This window comes from Camarhynchus parvulus, chromosome 2 (genome assembly GCF_901933205.1).
Source record: "Camarhynchus parvulus chromosome 2, STF_HiC, whole genome shotgun sequence".
NCBI lineage: Eukaryota > Metazoa > Chordata > Aves > Passeriformes > Thraupidae > Camarhynchus > Camarhynchus parvulus.
The window spans coordinates 105,390,171-105,406,466 of record NC_044572.1 but is presented as its reverse complement, the minus strand read 5'-3'; the positions used below and the strand labels follow the sequence as shown (position 1 = coordinate 105,406,466).

The 16,296-nt window shown below is 43.0% G+C and overlaps 1 protein-coding gene across 3 annotated transcripts in view; it reads left to right on the top strand.

The window, feature by feature from the left end:
* The first annotated feature begins 3,518 nt into the window (after positions 1 to 3,518).
* OSBPL1A (oxysterol binding protein like 1A) overlaps positions 3,519 to 16,296 on the top strand; it is a 77,263-nt gene continuing 64,485 nt past the window's right edge. The window contains exons 1-5 of one of the 3 annotated variants that reach the window (XM_030970451.1): positions 3,519 to 3,839; positions 3,962 to 4,118; positions 9,385 to 9,507; positions 14,229 to 14,314; positions 16,197 to 16,271. In XM_030970451.1, the coding sequence (XP_030826311.1) occupies positions 9,387 to 9,507; positions 14,229 to 14,314; positions 16,197 to 16,271 (282 nt within the window). In that variant the 5' untranslated portion in view covers positions 3,519 to 3,839; positions 3,962 to 4,118; positions 9,385 to 9,386. Of the gene's footprint in view, positions 3,840 to 3,863; positions 4,142 to 9,384; positions 9,508 to 14,228; positions 14,315 to 16,196; positions 16,272 to 16,296 lie in introns of those variants that run through there. The other 2 variants (XM_030970432.1, XM_030970442.1) reach the window with 2 other exon arrangements.

Sequence of the window (16,296 nt, the reverse complement as noted above, 5' to 3'; positions counted from 1 at the left end):
ATAAAAATGGGTCTGTCAAAAGGAACTTTGGAACTTTTCTCTGCCATAGGATTTTTTCCCTGCTACAGGATACCTCAAGAAACCACCTGAGCTTGCTTCAGTGCTGCTTTGAGCAGCAAAAAGCATTTCTCAGCTCAGGAGGCAATCCAACTCACACCATCCACAAATTCACTACACTATATGGTTATTACCTGCAAAGTATGAAAGAAACTTCAGCAACAGACTAGCATCTGCAAGAATTCCTATTACAGGCATTTCAGAACAACATGAACATTTGCTTTGATCACTCACTGGCAGTTGCTCATGGTAATCCAGAGAGATCCACAAGAATCACATCTGAGAGTGTCAGCACATTAATTAATTCTCCCGTGTCTGTGTTTTGCCAACCTAGTAAATAAAATCTGTATGGAAATGCAGCAAGGACCTGTGCTTGCTGCATGGTTTTTCAGAGTTGGGGAGCAGTTTCCTCAAGTGTGCCAGGGCTGCAAGAAAGCTGCTAAGGAACAAATTTTTACGGATGCTGGTGAGCTAACAGAGTTATTTAACATGTTACTGTGTGAAAACAAACCATCATGTGTAGTTTACTATTTCCACTTCTCATTTCTCTGTGTGCACTCTGTTCCCCAGTCATACATCTCATATATGACTAGTATGCTCTAGTCTGAAGAGGAAGAACACAAAGTGTCAGTGCATAAAGGTTGTCCCATCACAGAGAGGATATAAAAAATACTATACTGTGAAAATCACAGACAAAGCAGTTCAGTGAGTTCTGTGCAAGGCTGTTTGCCAGTGTGTTCAGCCCTAAAATGGGACACGTTTCATGTTTTCTAATTCACTAATTTCAGCAGGTTATCTGACAAAGGAATGACATGGAAACCAAAACAAAACAAAACCAAACCTCAATATCAGCAACACTCTCTTTTTCATTTCCACACTTCAAAGTCCAAAATTCACTGCGACATTATTACTCTGGGATGTGCAAGGAGGCAAAACATGGGTGAAAAATAGACACTCTTTGGAGAGGATGGAAGCAGGGGAAGTGTAGCGATCCTGGCCAGGAGAGCCCTGTACATCCAGAAGTCAGTGATTCACAGTACAGTTAAGTGGAGCAGGTCCCGATCTGTGCTGTGCTGCCTCTGGGCCTGGGTTGTGGTGCACAAAACCCTTGGAAGCAGGACCAACTTCACTACCTCCTTGGCACCGGGTGCAGGTGATTAGAGCAACTGCATGGCCTTGCCCTTATCTAGAAGCATACAAGGAGAAAAGCCCTCTCGTGAACATCCTTTATGAAATAGCTGTTTTCTTGTAAGAAAACTAAAATACTGCAGCCAAAGAGGAGCCTTTCTCCAGAGATGGAATGGCAGCCTGTCAAAGAAGTCCATCCAGGATTAATCGTGGACACCATGGCTTCTGATTTACTTGCTATCTCTGTTGGCCTTTACTTTGTCTTTTTAAATAATTAAATTTATTAAGTTATTTGTTTTCAGGCCTTTCTTACTCAGATTCAGAGAAAAACCCTGCACTAACTGGCTGAAGAGTGAAACTGAACTGTAAACTCTGTGTTGCATTGCAATGGGTTATAGAGTAGGTGGGTGACAATACCTCAATTTCACTATTAAACTTGTAAGAACTATGTGGGGATAATATACATATTTTAATTTTGTATTAATGTATGCAAAATAAATAAAAAATAGGAAAAGGTTTTATTGTGAGGTTACTTAAAGCATTTATGGCATTGTAAAAGATGGGTCAAAGTCAGAAGCAGAAGGAAGAAATAAAGAAAAAGGTATAAGGATGACACAGCTACTGCTTTGAAAGTAAGGGCAGCAACTTGAAGCTCTGCTCCTAAGAAAAGAAAGCCAATGTGATCCTTCCCTGAAGCCTCTCAGATGTTATATAATTATTACTAAAGCACCCCTGGAAGCAGATCTCTTAAGTAAGATAAACTAATTAAAATTAACAAAAGGCAGTAGAAGTTCAAATATGATACATTTGTGTTATCTGCAGGTGTGAAACTGTTCATTTTCTTCGTTTTTCTATGTCATTCTTTAAAGATTAAAAATACATGTAGCTGTAGACATAGAGAAATGAAGCTTGCCTCATTATTTATGCATGAAGAGTTTCAGAAAAATTGTTCAGGTCTAAACTTGCCCCCTTTTGGAACAGAAGTTTCATCCTAATCTTTTGTGATAGTTTGTCACGGCACCTGTGGCTCCCGCCCTGCCCCTTCAGTGCTCCTTCTGCATATGACACAGACTTGGTCATCCTACAACACTGCAAAGCTTCTCTGCTCCCTTAATAAATTGTTGCAGGATTTCAGAGGAGTTTTCAAAATGCAAAACCCCTCTCATGTGCTAAAGGCAGAAAAACAAGGTGCCAGCTCTTCGGATGAAAGGTGTAGTGGAGAATAAATAAGGGTAGGACAAACAGAGGGGAAGGAGAGGTGGACGAAAGGGCCTTGACAAAAGCGAGTACTTCACTTGCTGTCGCTGGTAGCACCCAATTTCTCTTTTAAGTTACTTTTGGCTGTGCTGCTCTTAGAAGCAGTGTGTGCTGACAGTCTTCTTTCACCTGCACCACGGTTGTACACGCTACCAAAGCGATTTCCAAAGAGACCCTATTTGCCCCTCTGTCGATGCACCATTCTCGTAGTGTTACAGTCCTCTGTGAGGCCGGTTTGCCCCCCGTGTCTCTGAGCGCCTCTCGGTGTCTGTCCCCGCCGCGTCCCGCCCCAGCCGGGGGCGCTCCCCGGGCAGAGCGGAGCCCAGCCCGCGCAGCCGAGCGGCGGCGAAGGCGCTCGCAGGATAGTGGCACTCGCAGGACTGAAAGGGTTGGAAGGGACCTCTGCAGATCTTCTGGTCCAACCCCCTAACAAGTCTGAGTCACCCAGGGCAGGCGACACAGCAACGCGTCCAGGTGAGTTTGGAATGTCTCCAGAGAGGAAGACTTCATGACTTCCCCGGGCATCTGTTCCAGTGCTCCGACCTCCTCAACGTAAAGTTCTTCCTAATGTTGAGGTGGAACTTGGCGTGTTTTAGTTTCTGGCCATTGCTTCTCGTCCTGTCGCTGGGCACTGCTGAAACGAGTGTGACACCAAACCGCAGCGAGCACAGGGCGGTACCTGCGGGGCAGCCCCGGGGTCGCAGGGTGTCACTGTCCCTGCCTGGTAAAAGCGGCCGCCGCCGGCTCCGACCGGTGCAGGCCCCTTTCTCTCAGAGGGCCGGGGGGCCGAGCGCAGCACCCTGGACGGGACCCTGCTTCACCCTCTCGGCTTTTCGGGCGGGCTGCGGCGAGATACCGGCCCCCGGCGCCGGCCCCTGCGCTGGCGCCGCTCTCGGTCACGGGGGCGGTGCGGCGGCCAGGCGGGCGGAGCCGTGTCCCGTCCCGCCCCGCCGGGAGCCCGCGCCGCCCGCCCTGCGCGGCGGGGGGCTGCCGGGGCGCCGCTGCCGGTCACATGTAACCGCGCCCGGTGCGCGTAGCGCGGCGCGGGGCGGCGGCGGCGGCAGCAGCTCGCGGGGCGAGGCGAGGCGAGGCCGGCAGTGGGCCAGCCCGCCCGCCCGCCCGGGGCGGGTTTCCTTCCGCGGCGGGGCCGGCGGGGGATGCGCCGCTCTCCCGCGGCGGCGTTGGCTTTGTTGCTGTCGTGGCCGCCTCTCCCTCGCAGCCGGCGGGAGCGTGTTCGCGGCGGGGGTGTCGCTGGTTGCCCCCTCAGGAGTCCGTTGTGCGGGCTGAGGGGGCGGCCCCAAGCCAGGCTCGGCTCGAGGCACGAAGCGGAGGCGGCCTTGGAGGCGGGGGCCGGGGTGGTCTCTCGCCCTTGGGAAACGGTGTCCTCGCTTGCTGCTGTGCGTGGGTGTTCCTTCCCTCCTCCTCCTCCTCCTCCTCCTCCTCCTCTTCTTCTTCCCCTCCCTGGAAGAGGCGCGGCTCTGGCCGGTGCCCGCAGGTCTGAGCGCACCTTTCCCCGCAGGCAAGGGGCGCAGCTGCTACGACGCGCCTGGCTCGCCTTAAAAAGTGTTTAATTACCGGGACCGGAACGAGCCGCTCGATTCCAGGCGGGCGTGGGGAACTCCGGCCGTCCTGCTGAAGTTCTCACTGCTTGGGACTGTGCCTGCCTGCTGATCCGGGTGAGATCTCGCACGAACTGTGGGTAAGCTTGTTCGGAGCGCCTGGGCTGAAAGCCTTTGATGTAATGGAAATGAAATATGTGCGGAAAACATCCAGGAGATGCCCAAGAACGAGAATTAGTTTAAGTAGTGGTGCTACTTGGGAGTGGTGCTGAATAGATGTGTTGTTGCAGATGTGTTAATTGCTATTAAACAAACAGTATCTTGATTTTAGAGCGGTGCTGCTTTCACAGGGAGGCTGTGTCATAGAAGCATGACCAGCTTCTAACTTCTACAACCCTTTACCCAAAGACTGAAACAAGTACTTTTAGATAACATCGCTCATGCTTCTAGTACAGCCACTCTTCTTGGAGCAGCTCCCGTCAGTACAGTGTGTTGTGTGGGTTTGTGGACAGGTTCTGTCTGTTTGTGCAGTTTGGTGCATTTTGCCCGCCTTCTTTACAAGCATCACATCATAACGTGTGCGTGCTGGGACATGTAAGAAATCTTCCTGAGCACGTATCAGTTTCTCCTACAGGAATCTAATTTTCATTGCTAGAGGAAGATTTATTGGAAAACTAGACGATGTTGTGCTTTTTGCCAGCCTTACTGTTTGTTATGGGAAAACTTCCTATGCAACCCGTGGCTGCCTTGGAGCCTTTATGTTAAGTTGGCCAGTGCTAGTGCTGTTTCTCCTGCTTTTCTAGCTGTATGTGAGTGAAACCCACTCATATTCTTCTTAGTATATATTGTCATTGTTCTGGGCTATGTACATAGCTAGAGGATTCAGCAGGAGAAGAAACCAAAGCAAAAGCAAATGGGTCTTACAAGTAGTGCTGCCTCATAGTCGTAAGCAGCACTTCAGATCTTCGTAGGTCACTTTGAGAAAAGCAGCTTTTTTTTTGCTTGGATTTTATCCTAGCTGTTGGGTAAACTTGGTAGTTTGTATATAGTTGGTTGGCCTTTTGTGTTGAAGTATTCTGCAAAGCTCCCTTAAGCAGGTGTACAGTCAGAATGGTAACCTGTGTTCTCTGTGTTGGAAGCAGCCCCTGTGTGAAGATAGATCCTCTAGTAGCGTGACAGAATTGCCCTGGCGCAGATCTCAGAGAAGAAGATAAAAGCGGAGCATCTCAATGCTATTTTTTATACCTTCTTAAAGGATAAGATTCAATTAGCAGTCAAGTACTGCTGTGGTAGTCCTAATGAGTTCAACAGAAGTGCCTTGCAGTCACATCTCAGCTGCAGAGGGGATAGTAAATAATGTTCTGTGGTGTTGTTTTGTCATGATGTACCAGTGACTGTGGAGACTGCCATGCAAGCCTTTCAAGGGCACAAGGCTTAAATAGGGGCCATAAAAGGCAGTTTACCTGTATCAGCTGATTGATGGAATAAGGTAACGATGGCAGCACAGCTGAATGAAAGATGTGTTCTCTTTTAAGTGGCTAGTAGATTTGCATAGAGGCAGCACAATCCATATAGATGAACCTGCCAGCAGTATCTTAAGGCTAATAATTCCAAACTAAACTATTAAATTTCTCCATCATTGCTGATGGCTTGGATTGGTGCCTCAAAACTGGTGGATGGGGATTTTAGAGCTTTTTGTGATGGGTCACGGGACCAAATAAACTCCTGTCTGCACAGGTGTACAAAGTACAGCTGCAAGTGCACACCACTTGAGTGCCTGTGCATTGATTTGTTTCCATACTCTAAACTTGTCACTCAGACTTCTGTTGGTGGTTTCTCATCTCCATTACAGAGCAAATCCTATTGCTTAAAACAGTATTTACAACAGTATAAAGTTAAGAGTCTTTTTGCTGCCTGCTTTATTTAGGCATGTCATTTAGCTTGTTAGCTGAAGCTATATGTTCTTTGTCATTTGTCTGATGGGTAACTGCATGCAGATGCACTTTCCAGCCCCAGTTGTAGAAACACTTTCACGTGAGTGATCTTTCTGTGATTAGTAGCCAGACAGTAATTATTCTGCGTCATTGCGTGCTGCAGGCTTACAAAGTGTATTTGAAATTGGAGGCTTGGCCTGAACAGCAAGGTCTTTGAGGACGAAATCAGTGAAGCAGGCTGACCATGTTACTATGCATGTTACTCTATTGCTAATGTTTACGTTAAGAGTACAAACAAATCAGTGATTTTAACCTTACAACTATTCGGTGGTAGAAGAACTATGCAAGTTATTTTATATAGTGGTTGAACTTTCTGTGTATTTTGAGCTGTTTAAGATTCTGCTCATGCACATAACAGGCCTTGCTGTGCATGCAAGAGTTGTTTGTTTGAATCAGCGTCTTGGTTCTTTCCCAGACAGTCTTTTCTTCCTTCTCGTCAATATCGAATGGAAACAGCAGGTTGCTAATGCCTTGAAAATGCATTGCTATTCATACCTGCTGAGTATGTGGGATGTTGACAAACGATACAGGGTAATGATAGGAGAGTGCTTCTCATCTGAGACATGGCTAAAGCAATACTGTGTGGGAGGGGGTGAAAATGAACTGTGAGCTTTGCTTTTTTTCTTTGCCCCTTCCCCCCAGTGATGGCTAAGCTAGCAAAATGAGTCTGTCCTCTTACCTTTGGTTTGTGTGATTCTCAGTGCTGCATTCTGTGTCCCGCTGAAACTGTATCACTCAACTTCAGAGATAGTATTACAGGCTGATAATGCATTAACATACATGATTTTGATCATTCTCTAAACACTGCTAGAACTGATTCGCTGAGGAAAATTATACCTGCCCCAGTAACAATTAACTGTGCTGTGTTGCCTCCCCAAGTGGATGGATTGCTCTTTAAAGGAGAAAGTAGCTTCAGGGCTCGAAGGGCTGCTAGAAGATCTAGTACTGTTTTGTTTTGTTTTCTGGTAGAACTGAAAAGCATGCATGAACAGGAGTGCTGACTAACTGCTTTTGGAGAAGGCATTTGTATCCTGTGTCTGTGGTAGACTGCAGATGACTGGTCCAGTCTTCTTCTGAAATATGCTGGAAAGGGTTTGCTTAGTCTTTGTCAAATTCTTTGAAAACAGATTTTCTCTCTGCCTTTGCTGATTGAGGAAAAGGTAGGGAAACCTCTTTTTGCTGTGTTGTTAGCTCTTTGGCAGTCTGTCCTGTTCTAATTTCTGCCTCAGTCTTGAATATTGCAGGATCTGCCACTGTTACAGGCTTTTTGTTCCTTACCCAGTGTTCTCACTGTCTCGTCTCTTGCTGAGTGGCTTCTTATCTTACCATAGTCAAAGAGCTCCCTGCATCTATTTGAGCTGTGAGTGTGTGTGGTGCAATCAAGCTGCCTGTCCAGAACAGCAGAGTGTAAACAGTTTGTAGGACCATTCAAAACCTCTGCTAGTATAGGAAAGCTACCTATGTGAGGCCAGTAATCATTAACTGACTGCAGGACCTGGTAAACCTAGTGTGTTGGGTGAATATACTAAACTGGAGACACTAAATTTGGACAAGGTCTCTTGTTTTCCTATTGTATCAACAGCAATAAATTGTCTATAGCATCACAGTCTTTTGAAGCTGTTTTTAACATAGTTTCTTGACACCACTTAAAAGCAGTGTATTTAAATAGGGAAATGCTGTATCTAGGTCTAGTTGAATCATAGAATAAGCTGAGTTGGAAGGGACCCATCAGGATCACTGAGTCCAGGTCTTGGCGCTTTGCTGGATGCCCCATGAGTCACACCATGTGCTGAGAGCATTGTCTTCTTGACTTCTTGAACTGTCAGGTTTAGTGCTGTGTCTGCTTTTCTGGGGAACCAGTTCCAGTGCTCAGCCACCCTCTGGGTGAAAAGGTTTTTCTTGATACCCAGTCTAAACTTCCCCTGAGTCAGCTTCATGTTTTTTCCTCAAGTCTTGTCACTGGACACAAGAGTGCAAAGATTGGTACCTGCCCCTCTGCTTTCCCCCATAAGGTCTCCCTTCACTCTCTTCTCCAGGCTGAACAAACCAAATGACCACAGCCTCCCTTCATAAAGCTTTCTCTCCAGGTATTTCAGCATCTTCATTGCTCTCCTTTGGACACTCTCTAATAGCTTAATACCTTTTTTATATTGTGGTGCCCAAAACTGCACCCAGCACTTGAAGTGAGACTGTCCCAGTGCAGAGCAGGATGATCGTCTCCATTGCCTGGTTGGTGATGCTGTGGCTGATGCTCCCCAGCGCACAGTTGGCCCTCCTGGCTGCCAGGGCACTGCTGACTTGTGTTCAACTTGCCATCGACCAGGACCCACCCCCAGATCCCTTTCTGCACTGCTACTCTCCAGCATCTCACTCCCCTGTCCACATCCAGGGTTGCCCTGTCTCAGATGCAGAGTCCAGCACTTGCACTTGTTAAGCTTCATACAGTTGGTAGCTGTTATAATAGCATTAAAAAAAAAGAGGCAAACCAACTTCAGATTGTGATTTCAGTGTGGAAAAAGATTAGTTAAGACGCCTGGTAAGTAGCAATATTGCTTGCACAAAGACCTAAGGCTCCCCATCTAGTAGAGAGCTGTAAAATAGTTATATTAAAAGGTTTTGTTTTCTCCGTTCTTTGAAAGACATAAATACCTTTTTTTTTCCTTTCCAGTTTAAGCACAATGGCAGGATTAGAATTAATTTGTGATCTTTTAGAGTTGTGTGTTAACTTCCTTATATTGTACCATTGTGTTTCTTAAAGATAAAGTCAAATTTACAAAGTTGTCTGAGTCCCCCATTCCCCTTCAAGTGGAGGTTGCAGGGCCTCAGATACCCAGGCTCAAGAGATGTTAGTACTAATCACTGATGGGTATCTGACATCTGCATGCAAAGACATTCTGTTCCCCAGGGCTGGCAGCCAAAATAACTGTCAATTAATTCTCAAGTAATACTTGGGTTAGTGGATGTACATAGTTACTTTCTTTTTTTTTTTTTCATTCCTGTTGCCTTTGGAAACCTGAAGGGATAAGGGTGAAAGCCCTGTAAGGAAAAAGCAAATGCTTACTGGTTATGCTTGTAGCAAAGCTTACCTTGTTTGTGGCATAGAGTTTCAACTCCCAAGCCACTCTTAGAACCTAGAAAACAAGAGAAGCAACAAAACATGGGTATTTGGTTATTTAACTGCTTTGTATGTGGAATTTTAATGCTTCTTAGTAGCCTGAGTGCTGGGCTGTTGCAACAGCTTGGGCATTAACTATTCTCTCTGTGGCACATACTTATCTTTCTCATACCAGGGTTAGTATTAAATAACAGCTAAAAGTGACATAATTTTGAGCCATAACTTACAGGAGTATAACCAATTGCAAAATCTCTTCTTTTGTGTATTTTATCAGAGATGACTACAGAAGCAGAACAGCAGCTTCTCCATGATGCTAGAAATGGAAATGCTGAAGAAGTTAAACGGCTGTTGGATACCTTGGACAAAGGAGAAATAAGCTTTGATATCAACTGTAAAGGTTAGTAGCCTTCCTCAAATGTTTGTAATCTTGCTCTTGAAGTCACATGTAGTGAAACTGATAGGGGTAGTATAATCTTGCTTTCTTTGGAGTGCCCAGTAGAGTAATAAAAAACCCATTTAAACAACTTTTACACTGTGACTTCAGGGCATATTTGCATAGGGGAGAGATAATAATAAAAGAGTACAGATACTTGCAGTGTACAGAAAAACTCAGCAAATTCATAGACACTGGAAGTGTCAACAAGACAAAGAATCAGTACCTCTTTTTGCCTGTGTTCATGCCTGTGCCAACTTTGAAGCTTTAGAATACTAAACAAAACAGATTGTGGTGCCTGGGGATTGTTCAGGGAGGTAAATAGCTTTCATCAGAGCTGCAGAGAATATTAGATCAGGTCAGTCATTTGTGCTCTGCTCAGTGTAAGGGTTTATTATTTTGGGGTTTTTTTAGGCCCATATTTTGTTATCACACAGTAGAAGCGTTGCGTTTCTTGCCACTTGCAAAAATGTTTGGAACAAATGTTTACTTTTTACTTCTGGCAGAATACTAGGTTACTTGGGAAAAGAAACTAAGACTGCTCTTTGTCTGGGTCTTTGGCCATCACCAGAGTTTTGCTTATGTGCAGCCAACAGAGGTGTGGCTGAGCAGCTTGCTTGCTGTGCATTAAAACTTCAAACTGGGACTAGATTTGCAAGCTTGCTAGCAATTGCAGACTACCTTACTTCTTTGTTATTTTAGTATTCTTTGTAATTTTAGTATTTATATTTCTTTTTATTTACATGAGTATGGTTCTGGTTGCTTCCAAGATGTGGGTGTGAATGTCACTCTTTCTACGCAGGCTGGTATTCCATTGTTTGTCATTTAACTGTTTAGCAGCACTGAGAAGAAATTGCTGCAGAGGGAGTGGGAAGAGATCCACTGTGCTTCCTCTCAACCATAACAGAAGGGAACACCTTGCCATAAAGGGCAGGGATTCCTATTACTTGAACAAGCTCTATCCCTTTCCCAAGTCTCATTCTTAATCATTAGCTTACTTATCGTTTTGTTTGACTACTCAGCCATGTTTGTGTTTTCTCAATGGTTAATGTGCTCACCTCAGAAAAAGAAGTTGTGAAACCCAAGCTCTTTTCTACTTCATCTTTGGGGAGCTAGTTCATAATTTAAAGGGCAACCAAACATACTTTGATGAAGCTGAAGTCTTCCACCCTCAGAAGTATATCCTTGGTAAATATTCAGTATGTGTAGTGCCTAAACAATTGGAATAAAAGTACCTTAAGATTTATGCAACAGTGCCCATAAATAAGCTCTGAAGTCTCCTGTGCTTAGAAGAGGTTTCAGCGTGTCTCTGATATGTTCTTCACATAATCTGAAGTCAAGAAAGCTTAATGAAATGGCATACTCTGCTGTCTATTATATCAAGCAAGTGGGTCTCTGGTCAGAAAGTCTGCAGCATAGGAGAGACTCAGGTAATGAAGTGAAAGAAGGTGCTTAGCTGTTTTTCTAGTTTAGAAGTACATGCCAACTGGTTAATACTTGCTTGCTAATGGGAGGTCTAGGAAGCTAGAGGAAATGTGCTTGTGATATTATATTTAACCTAAACTAGTTCCAAATATGGATTTTGTTCACTGTGAAATCTCTTCTTTTGAAGTTTCAATTCTTCTAGATGTCTGTGGACACAGAAGTGTAATTAGTGTTATCTGGGGGAACTGCTCTATTTGTGTGAAACTTCAGAGTTAAATCTCCGTTCTTCTGCAGTCATTATTCAGAGACTGACTTTGCTCCCATAGAGTGTTCCATTGGAAACAGTCTAGAACAAATTTAGGCCGAACAGGCTCTGCTGTATAACTGTCCCTGGCATTCTGCCTCCTCACTAGCTAAACCACTGTGTCTTGCTACAAGTTCTGATCTGTTGGGTATCACCAGATAGTAATTGCATAACAACCTGATGATTAACTAAAGTACACACTCTAGACTCTAACTATCTTCCTTCTCTTCCTGACAGCCTCTTGAGCTTTTGTCATTACCTTGGATAATAGATGTCCCTAGAAAGTCAGGGTATAGGGAATGTCTTCAGTGCTGTAGTAGCAGTTCCTTCAGGATTTCTGATAAAGCAGTGCCACTTGGCTTGGAATAAAGTGCTTCTGGAGCAGGTGGGAGGCTGTACTGCCGGTGGTGTAAACTTCCTGCAGGATGTGCCTTGGTAGCCCTAAGTGTGACAATTTGATGTGTCTGGGTGTAAAAGCCTATGTTTGACATCTTCTCCTTGTCTTTTCAGAGGGGAGCTACATGTGAGGCTGTGTGTGCTGTATGTTCATAAGTGTCAAGTCTGACAACAGTGATCCTAAACATCACAATTTCTACCAAAGTGAAGGATGAGAAATTAAATTCAGGCTTCCTGTACTTGCTCAGTTGTGACTGTATTCTACCCAGTCAGTGCTTGCAGATAAGCAGGATTTGCTTGAGGAAAATCCAGCCAAATTATCTGAACTTCTCTTTTTGGATTCCTCAGTTCACTGGTTTGGAAAGAAGGAATCTACATTAAAACAGTACCAAACCCAGGTTTCATCAAAATAATTGTATTTTCTAAGGCCATCTCTTGTTGGATTATTCTTCTTAAATAGAAGAAAATAGGGTATCTAGGAATTTGCAATGTAACAACTCCATAAGGTAAGGGTAATGATCAGTAGTGTGTTATGGCAAAATTAACATTTGAATCACTGCACAGTGGCCTAGCAGCCCACAGCTGGAAAATGGCTGCCTACCCTGTCTCCATTCTCTAAGCAAATGGTAACACTTGGGACTTAGAGTTAACTGGCATTAAACCAAAGAGCTGTGTAAGAGGGAAATGAGTTATGTTTTTTGTTGGAATTACATTATTTCTCCTTTCCTATCCTTGCATTCTCCCTAATGTAATGCTGTCATGGTTTAAAATAATAATAAAGTACAAACACTTGTTTGTCACTTTGAAGAGAAGTAACACCTCAAAAGCTTGAGAAATAAATGTTCAGCTAACATCAGAAATGCAGACTTTCAGAGTAGATGTAGAACAGGAGCCTGTTCTTACTTTATTCAGTAAAAACTAGAAATCTGGACAGGTTCCTGGTTTGGTTGTTTTGGTTTTTTATTCTCATGACTGAATTCCTTGGCAGCATCACTGTCTTGTCAGTGCTATTAACTAATGAATATTTTGACCTAATTGTATGAATTCAGTGCAACTCATATCTCTTTTGCGTTCTTTGAAAGAGCATTACTCCCTGCTGGACTGAGGGATGAATGATGTCCCTTTAGTATGTTATCCAACATTACTAGCCCCAGAGTCAGTGGTTCACAGAGGATTTATCTTCTGTGATACTTTGGCCCATCAGTAATGTAGGGTAGGAGCTCTGTTGTAGGCCAGACTGTAATGAGGGAAAGATCTAAATCTGGGATTGGAAACAACAAGAGTTGAGAAGAAAGAGAATCAAATTACAAAAGAAATTGTCAATAAAAGGCATGAACATTAGCTGGAAACAGTTATAAGAAATGGGAAAATATTTCAGCTCTGAACCATGTTCTAATGTTAATTTTTAATATGAGGGCAGAAAAGATGATGAACTTTCAAGATGAACAGTTTATTTTCCTTGTGCCTGTGGCTTGTTTTCTCAGGGCAAACTTATGTTGTGCGTGTTCCATGCCTCAGTACTTAAGCTTATGTGACAAGGGAAAACTTAATGGTGGCAGTGATTTCAAAACAATTTCTACTGCCTTGTTTTCATTTTTCTTCCAAGTACAAAATGATAGCTTTTAGGTGACACTGTAATGCTGTGGGTGTATTGCTTAGTTAAAAACAAGGTACAGGTTTCTTTTGCTTAACATAGTTGAGTGTTGCAGTTGGAAAGTAAAGTGAGTTGTTAACTTTAGTAATCTTAAATGCTTTAATATCTTGCTTTTAGAGAAATGATTGTAGGAGGATTGTTGAATTTCATGCAGCCAGTCTTCCAGGTCATGTTTTAAATGCTTTTTAAAGCATAAATCATATTTTCCTTTATATGTTCATTTCTGTGCCTGCTTCTTGTCTGTGCTTTATCATTCTGCAACTTAGAGTTGTAGATAATAAATGAGTTCTACTGTGCATAAAGATTTCAAAGCACTTTACGTAGTGAGGCTGTGTTTATTAGAACTGAGTAAAGCATTAGGCAACAAAAAAACTGACAACAAAACCCTCAACCACCTATTATATTTTGAATCCTTTGTTTGAAAGATGGGTTGCCTTACCTCTCATTCGTGTGAAGAAAATAAAGTTGTGTAAACCAAAGAGTTTTTTGAGAAACGAGAGAGAAATGTGCTTGCATGTGCCATTTTCATAGTGCATGAAGAATGAAAGTAACTGAAGCTACTTTCTAGTATTGAAACGTCTTAATGCAAAGAAAAGCTTTTTTCTCAGTCAGGTGACACAGCTTTTCCCTTTCAGAAGGTTGTGGGGGGTTTTGGGGTTGATTTTTTTGGGTTTGTTAGGTTTTTTTGGTGTTTTGTTTTGGTTTTTTTTTTTTTTAGATTTGAATCCAGCTTTCTCAAACTGCCTCCTGGTTTAGTAACTTAAATAATGATTAGTATTGGTGCGTCCAACCTCTTTGGTCCTCTGCTGCTGTGAAGAATGGTCATCCATGACAACCTCCAAGCACACAACAATATCTCTTTTGTACTGTGTGATCAAAACTTAATTTACCTGTTTTGTCTTTTAGGCAGAAGTAAGTCTAATATGGGTTGGACACCTCTTCACCTTGCTTGCTACTTTGGACATGCTGTTGTGGTAGAGGATTTGCTGAAGGTATATATCTGTTATCCGCTCTGTGTAAGGCTAGAAGCAATTGGTGTTTGTTCAGGTTTTTGTGATAGAAGAGAGAAGGCTTTGCAGAGAGGCAGAGGCACCCCTACAGTTTATCTGCATGTAGCATAGACATAACTGATTGTTGTGACATTAAGATAGGCCTGGTTTAGAAGTACCCAAAACAGTGACAGTGGAAGTCTATACAGTAGCATACTGCCCTTACTCTGAGCAGTTTTTACAATTATTGGTGCTTAGCTGGTTTTCTCTTGGAGTGTAACTATCTGCATGTAGGAGCTAAGGACGTGCAATATATAGGTATGCATTCATGAAAGCTCAGGTTTTTTGAATCTTAGTGGGTATCTGTGTATAATAAGCCAGCATGTGATACTAGTACTGCAATGACTTCAACGGTTTAATTAGTTTGCTGTTGTACATAAAGTGCTTAAGTTTAGGCAATTTCAGTTACCAAGCTGTAGAAAAGTCCAAAGTGTCTCAAATACAAAAAATGCTGCATTATTTAATTCTATATTGTGCATAGAAGCATGCACAGAATTTTGTGCAAAGTAGCCTGTATGTCTTTCTTTCAGGCACAGGCTAATACAGTTGGACTCATTATTTCTTTCTAATGTCTTTGAAGTAATGAACTGCATGGCGAATTATGAAACTATGGACTTCTGTTATCAAAATTTATGTGTTTGAATTTGCATAACAACTGCAAATGCAGTTGTTTCTGTAGTTTCTGACTGAATTTTTTTTTTGTTTTTGCTCTCAGGGTAGCTTCAACCAACCTTAGCTATATTAGACCCTCTTTCGTATTTGAAAGATTTTGCTGGATGGCAGCAGTGTGATAAACAGGCTCAAGTGCAAAGCTAATCTCAACTTGATTTTCATTAAGAATAAAAGCTGCCAGCATAATCTAGACTTTAAAGCAGAAAACAAATTTGAGACTTCTTTGAGAAATTCTTCTCTAGCCTATACACTTGCTCAGTGAATAATGCCATTTTCAATTCAAATGGGCTATTTAAAGCAGAAGGTAAAGTTTTGTCACTTAATGCATTCATCAAGTATCCAGCTTGAAGAGTTCGAAGAGTATAAAGTACAAATACTTTTGGCTCTTTTGATAGGGCTCTTGAAAGGGTATTATTTAAAGAACAAGGTGAGAAATAAGTGAGGCTGTGCACTTCTAAAAGCTAGGCATGTATAAGTGTGTATGTACTTGTGCAAAGAGCAAGTGAAGGAGGCATTATCAGAAATAGAGCTCTGGAACTATAGTCAGGTTCATCAGTTAACTTGAGGCAGGCAACAATGACCTGGCTAAATCCTGTGATCTAAACATATGTGATGAAGTTAAGTATGCCCTACCCTCTCTTTGACCCTTTGATAGGTTAGGTAGAGTGGTGAGAAGAAATACTTAATGAAAGAAGGATAGGATTTCTTGGTTTCTTGGAAGAGTGCCTGCGCAGTGTGGCAAACACTCATCCTTTCAGATAAAAGGCATGGGATGGAGAAAGTGTGTGACAAAAGGAAGGGAGATTTAACAGGAAGACCTACAAAACCCCAAACAACCCAAGCCAAACCAAAACCAAGACAATTAACAGCCCCCACTCCTTGTTTTAAACTTACTTTCCATATACTCTCTTCTTAAAAGTGTTAGATATGCCTGGAAAAATGCAGGGGGCTTTTCCTTTTTGAAGCAGTTGAGGGAATGTTGGCTATGAATCTTAGATACATACATGTTTCCAGAATAACTGTATTACAGTTCTGATCTGATTTATCACGAAGTCTACATTAGTGTCCTGTCTCCCCTTCCCCCCAAGCAGAGGAATAGCCAGGTAGCTCTTGTTGGAAGGGTATTCAGATGTCTGTTGGTCTTGCTGTTTAGGCAGGTGCAGATGTGAATGTGCTGAATGACATGGGGGACACTCCGCTCCATCGTGCAGCTTTCACAGGCCGTAAGGTAAAGTATGGTGCCTTTTCTAAGC